The sequence below is a fragment of the Silurus meridionalis genome, chromosome 9, assembly GCF_014805685.1.
Source record: "Silurus meridionalis isolate SWU-2019-XX chromosome 9, ASM1480568v1, whole genome shotgun sequence".
NCBI lineage: Eukaryota > Metazoa > Chordata > Actinopteri > Siluriformes > Siluridae > Silurus > Silurus meridionalis.
The window spans coordinates 7,849,845-7,867,682 of NC_060892.1; the positions used below are offsets into that span (position 1 = coordinate 7,849,845).

Sequence of the window (17,838 nt, forward strand, 5' to 3'; positions counted from 1 at the left end):
TACTTGTGCATTGGTTCGAACTCGTGCAGAACAGTGTCCTCTAATCCACACCAAAGCCAACTTTCCTCTTTAACCTGATAAACAAATACTGTCAGAAATATTCTTATGTAGAGTCAGTCAGCTCACTCAGAGTTCAGCTGTCTATCCTGTAGGTTATGAAAAAAAACATACAGCTCGTCGTCTTCTCTTTCCCCTTAACTGTACAGTAAATCACTGGGAATTATGCACTGCCCCCTGCTGGAGGAGCAGTTTAACAGGCTTTTTTGTTTGTTTTTTTTGGAGAGAGGGTTAATGTCCATATCATATTTAGTAGTATATCATACTACTACTATACATATAATATGATTGAATTATTCATTTATGGCAAACTATATATTAAAAACTGTGACTTACTGTAACTCACCATAATGCAGTATCAATAAGAGCTTAATTTATCGATGCATTGAAAAAACCGCAACTGAAACAAGTGCGGGAAACCGGCATAGACAGAGGTTTTGTCATCATTTGTAAAAAATAAAACACATTATGCAGAAATCAATAAAATAAATAAACATTAAAAAGTTTTTATTCTGTCTGTTGCTGTAGAGGTTTGGGTTTGGGCAGAGGTGCCATAGGAAACATTTTCCTATGAAGGGCCAAAAATGATTATGGCCATGGGCCGAAAGTAAATGTTGCATGAAGGTAAATGTTTTCACCGCCAAACTGTAAGACAGCCGATGAAAGTTTTTGTTTGACAAAAACGAATATATGTATTCTTTGAAAAGAGTTTCTGTTCAAGCTTTCTGTTTTACCCCTCATTACCAATAGGGTTAGAGAAAAGCAGCTGGATAACTTGTCATTTTAAGTAGCTGGCAAGCCATGAGACTTCTTCTTCAAATCTTCTAGTAATATTTATGAGAAGGAGAGTGGCATGATATGGTAACGGGTGTCCAGTACATCCACTGTACACAATGACATGATGACACAATGACATCCACTACACAGTGGGCAAGTCACTTCTAAAACCAGAGAGTCTCATATTTCCTTCTATCATGGCAGATGAACAGCTGGGCTGAGAACCAGACAGCCACTGTTCAGTAAGACATGCATTGGGTACAACAAAATTTCAGGTTCACCCGTATGGAATGCGGCAAGTTCATTTAAGTTAAGTTTATACTTTTACTGATGTGGTACATCAGAACAAAAAGACTTAAAAGATTTAAAAGCAGCAATTTCAGTTAACCATCCTGGATCCCCTAGCACTCTCCAATGAGGCATCACTCCAAAGAAGACCCCTTTTGATAAAAAAAATTGGCAAGGATATTGCACAAATCATGCAAAACCAAAAATATAACATTTGTATAAACTGGAAAAAAACTATGTGTTGCAAAGTGACAGTTTTGAGTTTGTGCACTTGTGTGTACTAAAAGAACTTGAGAAAGTAAAGCTTCGTCCACACTGTGAGCAGTAATATGGTTTCTCTCCTGTGTGGATGCGCTGGTGTATCTTAAGAGAACTTTTCTCAGTAAATTGTTTCCCACACTCTGGACAGTGATAAGGCTTCTCTCCAGTGTGAAGGCGTTGGTGTGACTGGAGCAGGCTCTGTTGAGTAAATCTCTCCTCACAGTGAGAACACTGATACGGTTTCTCACCAGTATGAATGCGCTGGTGTCGCTGGAAAGTACTCCGTTGTGTAAAATCCTTCCCACACATTGAGCAGTGATACGGTTTCTCTCCGGTGTGGATGCGCTGGTGTCGCTGGAGAGTACTCCGTTGTGTAAAATTCATCCCACACATTGAACAGTTATATGGTTTCTCTCCGGTGTGGACGCGTTGGTGTCGTTGGAGATTACTCTGATTCGAAAATTGGTCTCCGCAGTTTGAGCACCGAAACGGTTTCTCGCCGGTGTGGATGCGCTGATGCCGTTGGAGAGTGCTCAGCTGGGAAAAACTCCTCCCACACTCTGAGCAGTGATATGGTTTCTCCCCGGTATGGATTCGCTTGTGTTTGTCGAGAGTACTTCTCTCTGTAAATCTCTTACCACACTGCAAGCACTGATGCGGCTTGTCTTGCGTGCAAATCCACTGGTTTGTTTCAGTTTGTGTTTCTGGAACAAAGGGAAAAAAAGACAACATGTGAAATGCTCTACCTATGCATATGTGGATGACACTCCCGACTTGAAACATGAACCTTGACGGAAAGCTACAATTACACAAAAGTTGACAAAAACGATGATGAATGCCATGAGCCTAACTCTAGAGAAATAACATTACCGTGTTTTATGCCCTTGTGAAAAAATGCTGTAAAGAATGCTTTAAAAAACGTGTTAATAATTTACATTTATCATTTAACAAAATGGAAAGTTAATGAACAGAAGAGAAAACCCAGTCAACTCAATATTTGTTATGATCACCCTGTGGCAGTGGCGGGGGAGGCGGGGCAAGGATAATCGCTGGTTTGTGAATGGAGGGCGGAGCTGGAGGAGACCAGTGGTGAGAATCACACACCTGTTGGGAATCTGACTAATTTGTGTTCTCTATTGCAGTGAAAAGGGAAGAGGAAAAAAAGAGACAATATGGAGAGAAACGTACAGAGAAGTGGTTAAAGCCAAACTCCAACAGGCCCAACACCAGGCCATCCTCCAGGTGCACACAGCGCAGGATCACGTCCCACTTAACAAGATGGGGCCACAGGATAATGCCGGAGGCGTTTCTTGAACTGTTCAAGTGCATGGAACTGACCAGCTTTGAAATGGTGCTCTGCCTTCTACCGCTCCTCTCTGGAGAGGCCCAACTCTCCGCCCAAGGCATTTCCAGGACCAATGCCCCAAAATGGACTCAGGGGTGATAGTTCGGATCCCGAACATGCCACAGACTGCCCTCAATCAAGCAGGAATGTACCACATTCCGGTGAGTATCCGAGGATACACACCAGGCTTTGGTGGATTTGGGCTGTAATCAGACTGCCATCCACCAAAGCCTGGTTTGGCACGAGGCTTTGAATACTGAATGCTGAATCAGGGTGAGGTATGTGCATGGGAATAACTCCAAATGTTTTCTAGTGGCCAGCACTGTTCATTTTGGAGATTAAAGTATAGAATCGAGGTGGCGGTTAATCCTGTACTTGCCCATCTACTAATTTTGGGAATTAATTGGCCCGCCTTGACTGGCCTTTACTTTCTGTTCGGATAATAACCCACTCCAATCGCTTAATTGCATGAAAAATACTAACGCACAGATCACTGAGTGGTATCTGGCACGTCAGCTGTAAGTTTAAGGTGTTCAAAGATCAGGGGCTACGTCTGATTTCCTTTCACGTTATTGGAGACAGTCGGCTGCAGACGAGTCGGGCGATGGGGGTATGTGGCAGCAGGGAGTGTGGCCAAGCACCTGTTTGTGAATGGAGAGTGGAGCTGCAGGAGACAAGGGAAAGGAGCCAAGAGAGAGAGAGGGACACGAACAGAAACATGTGTGTGGGGGGGATCGACTAAAATGTTGGAGAACTAACTACAGATCTTCTGTGGAGGCAACCAAATCCTTCTGTTTCTATATGCAATCCCAGACAGATCTAATGATGTTGATATTAGGGCTCTGTAGGAGCCAAAAAACATAAAGACATTTGTTTGGGGTTCTGCTTCAAAATAAATTTGGGACTAATCACATGCCTTCCTGATGGTATTGCATGATAGTTAAGTGTCTCTGTATTTCTCAGCATTGAGGACACCATTAATCCTGATCACCATCCTGTTGCCTGTAGCATGTTCTCCACAACCTGTTTTTTACTACAGCCAAACATTTCTGATTTTGACTCCAGAGCACCTGCTGCTATTTTTTTCTCCACAGTTCCTATGTTTTTGTGCATAGTTGAGTTGCTTAGTCATTACCATTGGGTCGAGTCTACCCTAACCCTAACCCTACAACATTGCACATTTCTTTGTGCTTTTTTAAAATAGCTTGAACAGCACATCTTAAAACCCGAATATGCTAAGAAATCTTTACCTGGGAGAGACCTTGCTGATACAGTATAATCACCTTGTGTCTTGTTGCTGTGCTAAGTGTTGCCATAGTGTATGACCTGTGACATGATACTGTCTTCCACAGCCTTACCCTAGTAGCAGAGTTTGGCTGGTTCTCACCCAGTTATATGCCCCTACACAGATGGTTCTGTATCAATTGATGACTGTTATAACCAACATATAACATTTATGATCATTACCACCTGCTTGGCATAATTGTTTACTCATACACCAGACTCTGATCCTACAGAATCCCTGACTTTGTGCAAGGGTACAAAGTGTGCAACAGTAAGAATTGATAGGGTGGTCACACCAAATACTGTTTAAATTGGATTTTTTTTTTTCTGTTCATTTACTTTCCATTTTGTTACTTTAAAAAAATACAAATAAACACTTTTTTTTTTTAGCATTCTCAATTTGCAACAATTTTCACAACTGCCTAAAACTTTTGCACAGTATGATTGGGAGCAGTTACCACACTGATGAAGACTACTCATTTTGGTCTATGAATATATTGTCCGATTCATTTTTAAAAACTCATTTCCCTGTTCTGCAAGTCTTGATCTGGGTGATGAATGTTCTGACAAATACAATCAAAAATCAAATGTTTGTTCTCAAGGCACACATGTTCTTATGCTGAATGATGAATGCTATAACTGGACGCTTTTATTATTCAGCACATGACTGAAACTGGAAATCTGCACCAAATACCAGAGAATGAAAATTTAACTCGATCCCAAAAGATGTTCCATTAATCAAGAACAGTTTCTCTGGACAACATAAACAGGTCATGTTGGTGGAATGGATATTAGCCTACGAAACTTGAAAGAGCAGTAACTGCCTAAATAGGGCAGATTCATTCATGATTAGGACAGCTTATGTGCACACGTGGCAACATTTAAATAGACCCTTGAAATCCTCTTCATGATTATTATTTTCCCATTTTAAATCAGATGACTAATAAATTACATCTTTTATGGCTTTGACTCAAAAATGACATTACTATTTTATCTTTTCTTTCCTGAAGCCTGAATTAAAGATTATGTTCAGTGCACTAGCTTCCATTCTATTCCACCCATCTCAGTTGGCTATTTGGAGTAAAAACACACAGCAAGGTTATGATATATTAGTAGAGAGAGTGAGTTGATACTCTCAGATGTGCCTTTGTTTAGACATCTACATTTCACAGTGCAGCAGTGGATGTTTGGCTGCACAATCTTAACTCAAATGAATCATACATTTATTCAATTGGCAGACTCTTTCATCCAAAGAGACTTACAAATGAGGTAGGATACAAACAAAGCTTTAAAAGTCTTACTGAGGAATCATAAAGTGAACATTATATTTCTGGAAGTCTTGGATTTGAGCTCACAAAATTTCCATCGCTTTGTCATAAATAAGTTTTATTTTATTTAGACATTTTGGACAGGGTTTTGGGTTTACCTTAAGACACTAGACTAGACTTGACATACTCCAAGCTTGAGTCATTGAGGATCTGCTAAACAACAATCTAAATAGAGACCACAAAGCTCATGCCAGGTCTGTGGAAACAGGGACAGGGAACTGAGAATTGGAAGCTCAGTGGTTAAGGCATTGGATTTTTAGGAAGGTCATTAGTTTATATACCATTACGACCAAGTTGCCACTGCTGCCCACTTGAGCAAGGCCCTTAACTCTTAACTCAGGTGTAAAATAAGATAATTCTATGTCACTCTGGATAAAGGCAGAAGCCATAAATGCAATTGTAAGTCAATTTATAGAATGGTGTAAAAATTTATCTTGATGTCAGGGTAAACAACAAGTATGGTTCTTTCATATAAAATGTAAAAATTAAACAAATAAAATGAAATTTGATCAAAATTTTTTTAATCATAACCGAAAAAAGGACAAACAACTGGTGTAAAAAACACATTCATATTTTACAATTTATTACATAAATAATTCAATAGACTCACAAAGTGATTTGATTGGAATGCTGACACTTCAAAATTGTCCTTTTCTACACGATATAATCATAATTGTAAAAGTTTATTTGCAAATTAACAGTCTACTTGAAATTTTGAAAAAAGTTGGTCACATAACGACTTAAGAATCTGAAATCAAATCACATCATAGCAGTCTCAGTGGTGTCAAACGTCTAATATTGAACTGTTGGTTTCGTTCCACGAGGTTGGAGGCTCAGAATTTTATAGGATGCCTTTGGATACGGTAGCATTAAATTTACCTTTTGCTTCAGTGGCCTGCTGTAGAGCTCTGACCTCAACCCTACTAAACACCTTTCTGATGAATTAAAATGCTGATTGCACCCCAGGCCTCCTCACCATAAATCAGTACCTTTTTTTACCACAAAAAAATACATTTACCAAATGAAATTATTATGGTTGTACATTACCATCTGTAGAGCACTTTTTGTTCCAGAGGTGTTCGAATGGAATGCTGAGATTTTGTGTACTCCTCTGTGTACCACACCAAGAGCTCCTGTCCTGGTTCGATGTGTCGACAACAACGGAACAGAATCCCCCCTTGATACTGGCATACCACAAGATTACTCTCTTCGTTATTTCGAGCACAATTCACATACCTGAACGAATGACCAAGAACGATTAAGAATAAGAGAAATGAATTACACAAAAAGAGAAAAAACAAGAGGGAAAGATTGAGTGCCAGCAGTCTTCCTCACCTCATCCAGTTAGCATGCATCTCCCTGTTGGCATCTACATATCTCTCAGACTGTGTTCCCTCGTATATCTGCCAAAATGTTTATGTAAATAACAGTAGAAAACAGAATGACAATAACGAATGTGTCATGAATGATTAGGAAAACAACTAACCACCCAGGAGTAGCCACTGTTCATAGCTTCCTCACAGTCTACTACGTCTCCCTGATAAGGGCCGAAGTGTGCACCAACTGGAATGGTCTCTCCCATATTAAACACTCCCAGGCCTGCATCAGGAATACTGGACTCCTGGACCACTAGGTCAGGTGGAAGTGTTTGCCTGGCTCGGTCAGAAACTCCCAGAGGAACAGGGGTATCAGGGATAAAGAGAGCTGGACCGTGAATCTCACACTTGTTGATGAAGAAAGATCCACAATCCTCACAGTCTGGAAGGAAAGCAGGCAGCAAAGGATATGCATTATATCCAAGTTATAACAAGCCTTAATCAAAAACGTTTCAGGAAGTGTCTTATGAACTAAAATAGTTTAAACAAAATCCAACAACATTTAAATTGTGCTTTCTAAAAACTGTGTGACTTTAGCCATCTTATTAAATTATAACAAATCAAATCACATGGATCTAAGAAACTTGGGTACAACATGTATGTAGACTGTAAGAGGAGGATGTTTTATGCTACTATACTAACAAGGTGGCATCAGCATGCAATAGTGGCAAACCAATAGCACAAGATGAATTAAGCTTCGGAAATTGTGCTTTTGTTGTTTACTAAAAAAAAAAAAGAGGCCCTCTTGGGACACCAATTTTTCTAATGGAATTTGAGATAAGTACATATAAATGTAAGCCTAGCCTGAATAGTTATGCTAACGATATCGAAGTTAAACTCACAATGTTGGCCATCATTGAACCAATTATGTTTCAGGACCACCGTTTAAAAACAATAAACGAAAAAATTGGCACTATTGTTTTTACGTTGATTGTCTTTTGTCTGGGACAGCCCGAAACAACAAATCTTGGGCATTACGAGTTACTGTGTTACTATTCTAGACTTTCCAGCACTAGAGAGTTGCAGCACAATCTGCTGCCCAAATTACTTACTTACGGAATATATTGGCCTCTTAATACTTTCGTATTAAAAAATTTAACTTGAAGTGAAAATGGTGTACAAAATACTCATTTTGCCCCCCTGGAATCTAAGGTGCAATGTTGTCTTACACAGGTAGCAGTCGTCTTTAGCTTCCTCCTTTATTAAAGGCTTCATGTGGAATTCTCCATCCTGCTGATCAACATGGGTGATACAGCTCACAGAGCTCGGTGTACCTCCATCTGGTATGCCAACATTTACATACAAAAATTGTCATTTTAAATGGTGACGTAAAAGAAATGTACGTTATACTCATTAGAAATAAAACCTAGGATCGTTTAGCCCAGACTGGACTGTAGTGCGGTCTTACAGAGGTCATCTTCATCTTCGGATTGTTCCTCTTTTATAGGTTTCTTCAGAAATATTATATCCTGTTGATCCTCTTTTTGCACACCTTCAGAATGCTGATGGTCAAATAGCAAAAATACTTAAGTTTTTTAAGTTGGGACACTGTGTAAAATGTAATTAAAACAGAATGCAAAAAAAAGCAAATGTTTAAACTGAGAATATACAGTGGAACCTCGATACTCGCGACCTTGACACTCATGACCTCGATAGTTGGCGACTTTTCATTTGGAACCGGACTGAAAGTAACTCGTGAAAAATCTGATAGAGTAACTTTTTCAGAACAGAGTTTGTACTAACCATCTAGAGACGTACCAGTGCCAATTGGATCCCACTGCATGTGTGGAGTTTTGACATTGGACCTCCTGGAGTGTTTAAAGGCTCTGGCATGGAGAAGCTGATGCTGGATCTGTGATGATCACAAATGTTGAGCTCAGTAGCTCCTACTTTTATACCAAAGACTGTTGAAAGAACATTACTTATAATCTTATACTCCAGTGCTCATGTTAGTTCTCACTCTCCAGTGTTCTGTATTGTTGAAAGATTTATGATCAAACTCTTGTTGTCACCCAAATGAGGATGGGTTTTCCTTTTAAGTCTGGTTCCTCTCAAGGTTTCTTCCTCATTACATCTAAGGGAGTTTTTCCTTGCCACAGTCGCCACGGCTGCTCATCAGGGATAAATACACACCATTCACCTTGACTGTTGATTTCTGTAAAGCTGCTTTGAGACAATGTCTGTTGTGAAAAGCGCTATACAAATAAACTTGACTTGACTAAATTACATAAAAATGTTTAAAAATCTATTTCATTTTATTCTATTTATTATTTGATTTTAGTATTGAGGTTGCACTATATATTATTTTGAGGGAAAACAATAAAGCCATTTTGAATTTGATAGCTGCAAAACACCTTTGGAGAAATATTTTGCAACTAATTAGGTTAATTGACAACAGGTCAGTAAGAAGATTGGGTATAAAAAATGTATCCCAGATCTCTCAGAAGTAAAGATTAGCAGAGCTTCATCAAGCTGTGAAAGACAATAGTTTCTATAATGCATATATATATATATATATATATATATATATATATATATATATATATATATATATATACAGTGGAACCCGGTTATGTCGATGTCCTAGGGGGTCGCCAAAAAGCATCGAGATAACCGATGATCGAGATAAACGAAAATCAATATGGTGGCAATATATTAACGTGCTTGAAATTTCTTTATGTACATGATGTGCATTATTAAATGAGAATGTACATGCACGTGTTTTTTGAGGTTTTTTTACACAACAGCGTTGCCGCGATTGTACATACATGTTTGTTAACTGTCAGGAAACCACCTGCCACGCCCCCTTCGGCGGCTGTCAAACCTCCGCTTTCTCTGAAGCTCCCTGCTTCAATCGCGCACATTTAGCACTCATCACCAGCTCCTATTTTAACCCCTCATTTCCACACTCTCACCGTCCGTTATTGTTGGTATATGTTGGTTCACGGCGGTTGTTGTTATCGCTCATGCGTATCCCGGTACGTGTCTTCCCACCGGCACTCTCTCAACGGCTGCTCTTTTCTTCCCAAAGCGCATCGCGGATTCCCCCCCGATCCTGCCGTTGTTCATTCTATGCTTTTGCTGCTCATCCCACGTTCTCCCGTGTGCTGTTCAGCGCCGCGCTTCTACCAAGCGCACCCGTGGATTATATATACAGACTGCCTCTTTTCAGTGTTAGTGGACCGCGCTCCCAGAGCGCACCACCGCAATATTCACTTTCAAGGCGAGTGTTTGTGTTTGGCTTTGCCCTGTGTTGCAATAAACTGTTTTGCTTTCACTTCGGCTTTCGCCTTCCGTTCATCGCATAATATTTAACAACAAAAGGCATATGTGCACCAACTAACAGCAGAGATTCACCAGTATACAATACAAACCACCGTTGATTCTCAATACAAACCTTTATTATATTCTCCAACATTACAAACACAAAGATCGCTCACAAAATCACTAGAAACGTGTGGGGTGTAGTTCGTTTTTACAAAAAGCTAACAAGTGTCGACATTAAATTCTCCAATCATTTCACTCTGACACACAGCTCTGAAAAGTATCCTACACCTGAAGCATCTGTAAGGCTTGATTTTTTCACCACTTTCGCGAGTTCTTCTGCGGCTGCACAGCGCCGAAAGAATAACCGACGTTAAGTGGCAAATTTGCCCCCCCTTGTGCTCGAGATATTAGGGTTCGGCGACATAAAAGAATCGACATAACCAATGAGAAAATGCTAAGACAAAGCGAGAATTTGGCGGTTCCACTTCAAAAACGTCAACTTAATAGGGTTGTCGAGATAACCGAGGTCGAGATAAGTGGGTTCCACTGTATATATATATATATATATATATGCATAATCTGTATATAAAATCTAGTTTTAAAATTATTCACACCTATGCTAGCTCTGATTCCACCCTGATGCAAGAAGAACAGAGTATACATTTGTCTGAAATAGTACTGGCTCCACTACATTGGTGGTCTCTCTCCTCTTTTTGGTATCCCATGAAATATGAAGATGCTTAGTAATACCAGGTTGGGGAACACCAGTACTCTTGAGAATGATGTATGTATTTGGAAGGAAAAGCTTCCTGGATTTAAACTTGTCAAATGTTATTACTATTAATAATCTATTTACAATAACTGGGTTTACTCAATTACATGTACTTGTCTCATGCTTTCTTTTCATACTGAACCAACCTCTGCAGCAGGGTTTCAGACCTATTATTAGGGTGTCTTTCTAACCTTCTTAAATGCAGTTCTATATTGTGCTGGATAAAGGATGAATGTTCTGAACTCTTTAACCAAGCTTGAATCCCCACCATTCAGGAGGCAGTGTGATAACCAGGTCTGCCTGTGGTGGCTAGAAATTGATGAGATTTGGCCAGAGATATCTGTATCAGAGACTAGAGGCAACCTTCCTGTGATGTACTTTTGACACTATTCCAACCAGACTCGATACACACTGCTGAGTGTGCTTATAGTCTATTGCCATTTTTACCTAGAGCACAATTTCTGCAGTCTACTATTTATGCTCAGTGTACACAATGTGTATTCAGTGTATATAATTTGGAACTGGATAAAGGTGAAGATAAAGCAGCTTTTAACTTATCACATGTATGTTATAGCACAGTGAAGTTTTTTCTTTATATATTCCAGAGGTTTTAGGAAGCTGGTGACAGAGCACATAGTCAGTGATGATACAGAGCCACTGGAGCACAGAGGGTTGAGGGCTTTGCTCAAAGGCCCAGGAGTGGCAGCTTGGCAATGCTGGAGCTTGAAATCCAAGACGTTATGATCAGTAAACCAGATTTTTAACCACTGAACCACAATTGCTATAGTTGACAATGAAATAAGCACAAAAAGTCACTGTCTAAAGATGCTTAAAGCACTCTTACACACGCCAATAAACATGAAGCTCCTGAAATGGGGAACTCGTGTCTCCCTGAAAAAATTAAGCTGATGGCAAAGATTACCCCTGGGGGAGTAATATATTTTTCTTGGGTCCTTATTTACAAATGATAGAAAAACAGTAAAATGTAAAATGAATTGGGTCAGTACCCGACCGAGGTGTTGTAAAACATTATTGTGCTCAAATGTACAGACATTCAGTTTTAAAGCTTTGAAAAATGTATAAATAACCTCTTATAAGCACATTACCTGTAAATGCGGTGTAGCAGGATTGTGTGGAGTTTCTCCCACAGAGCACAGTCCACCCTCTTCTGAGTCCATCACAGATAATATAAAGTCCTCACGTTTCACTCTTCCACTGCAATCAAACTTTCCTCCTGTGCATGCTTTTGAATTGAACAAACACAACACAATAAATGAACAGAAATGTTAATCAGAAAAAAAAGATCAATCAGTGTCATATTTACAGCCTGAACAATTATTCCATGATGAAAAAATTTGTAAATAATCGCTTTATTAACGAAGTTGATGTGATTGGAGAAGAAAACTTTGTCCGATCCTCTATTTACCTAAGCGCCACCATCTGACTATTTGTTGTAAAGACAATATTTAATGTATAAGTATTTTAAGCATTATAAAAAAAAATATAAAAATTTTCTTCTGCTGTCTCCCATATATAAATATATATTTATTTTTGCACCTTTGACTGTATTATACTATAGTGTTTACATGCTGTCTTTTGCACCTCTTGACTGCTGCTGTTTTTGCACTGCATTGTGTCTGTTTATATTTACTCCCAGTTATAGTTTTTACAGTTCTCCTCACACAGTACTGTATAATCAAAGTAGGTTTACTTATTGGCGCTATCTTGGGTTTTGTGTCTTGTCTTGTGTTGTCTGTCTGCACTGTCTGTACTATTTTTCGTCTGCACTGTTTGCACTAGGATGCACTCGATGCACTTTACATAGCTTGTGTTGTGTTGTAGCTCTATGTTGTTGTTTAGTGTAGCACCAGGGTTCCATAGGAACATTGTCTCTTTTTACTGTGTACATAGTAAAAATGACAATAAAAGCCCCTTGACTTGACTTTATACATTATATATATATATATATATATATATATATATATATATATATATATATATATATATTATTTTTCATATTTATATATACAGTAGATACAGTAGGTAAAATATTTCTCCAGTAAAAGTAAAAGTGCTTCCTTTAAACTTTTACTTAAGTATACAAAGACTATGATTATTATGACTATAATGTCCTATTATCCTCTTGTCTATTGTCCTCTTGCTTAATCAACTCTAATGATATTAATGTGTTAAACACTGATTAATATCTATTAAAATTATCATCAGTCTAAAACCTTCTTTTCAATGACTTAAAAATAAGATTTACACATAAGGACACGGGTGTTGTGGTAAGTTTGTGTCAGAATTTTTTTCCATCATTTATTGCTCTAAAACTGATGCTGAACTGTATGTTCGTGCTCAGTAGATACCATCAAGCGGCAATGAACCACGCCATGACCCAGCGTCTCCCCCATTGATTAGTTTCAGCTTTAAAAAGCTCCTTTTTGCTTCAGACATATTCTCAGAGCAGTTCACAAATCTGGATAGGTTCTGAGAGCTCAGTTTCATGTATAAATATCACCATGAATGCATTTATCGCACAATTAAATACACTCGTCATTGTGCACAATTGATCAAACTCTCAGAACCAAGAATCATAAAACTCCTTGGCTCATTGTAGCCAAAAGATACATAAAATATCTATATCCTTATAATATATGTATTTTAAATTAGCCTTTTAAGCTGTACTAGAGATTCCCTAGACTAGAGTTCAGGATCTATTCAGTACAATCACAGAAAACCTTTATGACATCACCTCACTTAAATGTAACTAAATCAATTTGAACTACAATCCAACTAAACTAGTTAGGCTGTAATTATATTGTTGCTACACACATTATGATAAACGACATACTATAAATTATAATGTTATGCAGCTAAAAGAAATACTAGGAACAACTGATTTCCCTAAATGTAGCTGAGTAAAAAGTAAGCTATCTAACTATTGTAATTATTATAATATTTATATGATTATTATCTTTATTTTGGTGTCGGTTACGCTGATAAACAGATAAATTCCCGAGTGTGGCTGTTACGTGTTCATTCAGTGGTGTTAAATGTTATATACAATTTACACACTCACACGCATCACAATCCAAATATCACTGTTAACTGCAGACTGCATCTGCATACACCCCCCATTACAATAGGGGGCCCAACATAGACCCAATTTATCTCTGCAGGACTTTGCACATGCCTTAGTATGATGTTGCATTGCAAACTGCACACATTATACATGCAAACACTCCAGAATTTCACTGTGCTGTAAAGTGACAAGAATAAAGCACCATTCTTTCTTTCTTTCTTTCTTTCTTTCTTTCTTTCTTTCTTTCTCTTTCTTTCTTTCTGTTCTTCTATTTGCATTATAAATGAATCAGAATTTTGCACAATAATTATGCCTTGTGTCCTTTATATTGTCCTTATATCCCTCATTAATGTCATGAATGTGCAGGATTTACAGAGTAGGAATATCATTGTATGGTGTAACACTGTTTCCTGTCCATATGACATTTTTTTTCAAAATAGTGCCTTTCCTTTAATTTTTTTTTGACAGATGTAAATCTAATGATACTGATCAAACTCTCAATGACTTTTCTTTTAAATAGTGCACCACAAAGTGGGCTCTTATTTTACACCCTATGTATTATATTTTATACTATACTAATATGTATGCTTTAGTTCAGGACTGAGCAGCTCAGTGAGAGCAGTGAGTGTAACTGACCTCATTCTTTAAAGCAGAACGGTGTCCACAAATCCACACCAAAGCCAGCTTTCCTTTTTAACCTGATCAACCTTCATTACAACAAATACTGTCAGAAATATTCTTATGTAGAGATGATCAGCTCACTCAGCGATCAGCTGTCTATCAAGAAACCGACAGCTCGTCTTCTTCCTTTCTCCTTAACGGTACAGTAAATCACTGACTAAGAGCGCGTACTGCCCCTGCTGGAGAAGCCTGGAACCATCATTCTATCTGTAATAGCACAACTTCTGTATACACCGATCAGGCATAACATTATAAACACCTGCCTAATATTGTGTTGGTTCCTTTTTATTCCTGCCAAAACAATCCTCACCCATCAAGCATTAACAGCATTATATTCTTCAGCGATTTGAGCTACAGAAGCTCGTCTGTTAAATTGGACGACACAGGCCAATCTTCACTCCCCACGTGCATCAGTAAGCCTCGGCCGTCCATGCTCCTGTCACCGGTTCACCACTGTTCATTCCTTGGACCAGTTTTAATAGATACTGACCACTGCAGACAGGGAACACCTTATTGAGCTGCAGTTTTGGAGATGCTCTGACCCACTCGTCTAGTCATCACAATTTGTTACTTGTCAAACTCGCTCAAATCTGTACGCTTGCCAATTTTTCCTGCTTCTAACACATCAACTTTGAGGACAAAATGTTCTCTCGCTGCATAATATATCCCACTCTCTAACAGGTGTCATGATGCAGAGACAATCAGTGTCACCGTTACGCCTAGTTGTGCAAACTGTAGTTTCATTATACTAATTAATATACATTATATTACTGACATATAAACATAAAAATGTAGTGTGAGCTTAATTTATCAATGTATAAAAAAAATAACTGCAACTACATGTGTGGCAAACCGGCATACGTGAACGTGGTAAAAAAAAAAAAAAAAAAGAAATTCTGCAGACTATGAAAGTCAATACAATTATTATTATGAGCCAAAAATTATTGAGGCCGCAGCCCAAAAGTAAATGTTTTTACCCCTATGCTTTAAGACAACTTATGAAAGTATAGAAATAGACATAATGCCTTCAAATTGATTTCAGTAAATACAAAATAACCTTGACAGAAATGGCACAAGCTTTGGATGGGATAGTGGAAAGCAGCTGGATAACTTGTCATTTCTTGAGTAACTGAGGAGAATGGCATGGTATGGTAGGAAACAGCTGTCCAGCACATCTACTGTACACAATAGCATGATGAAATCCTCCAACCAGTGGGCAAGTCACATCTTAATCCGGAGAGTCTTATTTCTTTCCATTATGGCATATGAACAGCTGGGTTGAGTAACCAGGTGGCTACCATTTAGTCAGACCATCAATGGGTCCAACAAAATTGTACAGATTCACCCCCATGGAATGCTGCAAATGAATTGATTTATTTGCCAAATTTGGTAATATGATCATAGACAGAAATCATGTGCCCTTTCCTCATGGCAGGCAGTTGTTCTACAACTATTTAATAATACAAAGTAAACAGGCTGATTTTAGTTCACTATCCTGCAACCTCTATGCCCTTGCAGACCATACTGCCTTCTAGCCAGTGAAGAAAAGGAGAGTGAATCTTAGAGTGAATATTATCTTATCCAGTGATGGTAGCTGAAGCAAAGAGGAGGTTTTCAAAGCTGTAACTAATCAATGGGGAGACACTGGGCATCATTCAAGCTGGAACCGCCATTGCCGGTTGGTTGTATCTACAAAGCACCAAAATAGAATTCAGCATCAGTTCAACACCAAGCAGAACATTTTGAGAGGAATAAATGATGGAAGAAACTCCTGACTCGAACTTGCCATGACACTTGTGGGCTCATTTAACAATGTTTTTAGACTTTTTCAATAAACTGAGTTGATTAAGCAAGAGTCTTGTGATAAAAAAAAAATATATTACATTTTATCCATAATAAATAATAGTACTTGTAATAAATAATAATAATAAATAAAAGTACATTTGAAGGCAAATCATTTTGTACTTTTACTTAAGTCAAAGTTTAAACTTTTACTGGAGACATATTTAACCTACTATATCTCTACTGTAACTTAAGTACATGCTTTGTGTACTTCATCCACCACTGCTCTCTAATTAGACATTAATCCTAAGCAGACCCCTTTTGATACAGTAGGTAACAATAACAATGTGTGCCAGAACATTTCCTAAATGGCCAGCTTCTTTGTGTTGGCACATATTAGCCAGTCCTGTTTAGGGATGAGTACCAATATTTTTTTGGACTGGTATATAGTTGAGGATGGAGCGTCCAGAAAGGAGGAAAAGAGGAAGGCCAAGGAGGAGGTTTATGGATGTGGTGAGGAAAGACATGCAGGTAGTTGGGTTGAAAGAGGCAGATGTAGAGGACAGAGGGGTATGTAGATAGATGATCCGCTGTGTCGACCCCTAATGGGAAAAGCAGAAAGAAGAAGAAGAAGATATAATTGAGTCAGTACCGGAATAATGATAAGCTTCAGGACAAACAGTTCTGTTTTTGATACTTGTGTTGTTTTATCTCCGTAAACTTCGGTGTTAATGGTGACTTAGAAGTTACTGCTTGTCATTTTCCGTCCTAACTGATGTCATCACATGCCCGATGTTTGCTCGACGTACGATATCCATGCGTGTATGAGGTGTGTGCAATCAGTCAACCACATTTTGGGCTAGGCTTCAAAGGATGAAGAATGAGAGAGACCCAGTCTCAGACACCCAGGAGCAGTCTATTTACCATAGTGATGCGTAGGAAGATGACCCCTGAAAAAACAGCAAAGCACCATAGGGCTGTCACTAAATTTATAGTGAAATATGAATTGCCCTTTTCTACGGTGGAGTCAAGCTGGTTCAGGAATAGTAGGCAGTAGATAAGTAAGCCTAATTGCCAGAGATGATAGAATTCTCCAGAAGTTAGCCTAATTGCTAGAGACGCTTAAGTACATTCTGTTCTGTGCCGCGCTAGGCTAAGGAACTCTCTCTATATATTTTTGCAGGGCCTTTTTTTTTTTTATAAAATAAAAATTATAATTACTTTGTGTGCCTTTTTTTTGTTTGCTTAAAATCTTGTGTAAACTGTAGTACTAAAGTTAAGCTGTAATAAAATAACTTGTTTTTTGTTTTGTTTTTATATCTTTTCACATGTCTTTTTGCACCAAATTTTAGAGTAGTATCAATAACAGTATAGGTATCAGTACCAGTATTGTTAAATGGAAACGATACCTTTACCTAGACCTGTTAATCCAGATCATCATGGGTCCACTCAAATGCTTATCCAGACATGCTGTTAACCAACAGCATCGATTCAGTGGATTTTTAGGAGGTCTCTTTTGACAGACATGGGTTTCT

General features: G+C 38.4%; 1 protein-coding gene across 1 annotated transcript; it reads right to left on the bottom strand.

Moving 5' to 3' along the window:
- Positions 1-534: 534 nt before the first annotated feature.
- LOC124391188 (histone-lysine N-methyltransferase PRDM9-like) lies at positions 535-14,646 on the bottom strand. The gene is made up of 11 exons (XM_046857602.1): positions 14,477-14,646; positions 11,862-11,998; positions 8,125-8,218; positions 7,886-7,996; positions 6,827-7,098; positions 6,676-6,743; positions 6,388-6,576; positions 3,297-3,369; positions 2,572-2,652; positions 2,394-2,487; positions 535-2,087 (listed from the first exon to the last, which is right to left on the bottom strand). The coding sequence occupies exons 2-11, from the start codon at positions 11,931-11,933 to the stop codon at positions 1,357-1,359; spliced, it is 1,785 nt and encodes a 594-aa protein (XP_046713558.1). The 5' UTR covers positions 11,934-11,998; positions 14,477-14,646; the 3' UTR covers positions 535-1,356.
- Between the last annotated feature and the right edge of the window lie 3,192 nt (positions 14,647-17,838).

Excerpts from the sequence above, each read along its gene's own strand:
- LOC124391188 (XM_046857602.1), bottom strand. The coding sequence starts at position 11,933 with ATGGACTCAGAAGAGGGTGGACTGTGCTCTGTGGGAGAAACTCCACAC. Across the intron at positions 6,744-6,826 it reads ACAGTGGCTACTCCTGGGTG|ATATACGAGGGAACACAGTC; the intron begins GTTAGTTGTTTT and ends ACATTTTGGCAG. Across the intron at positions 2,653-3,296 it reads AGCCGACTGTCTCCAATAAC|TGGGACGTGATCCTGCGCTG; the intron begins GTGAAAGGAAAT and ends CATCTTGTTAAG.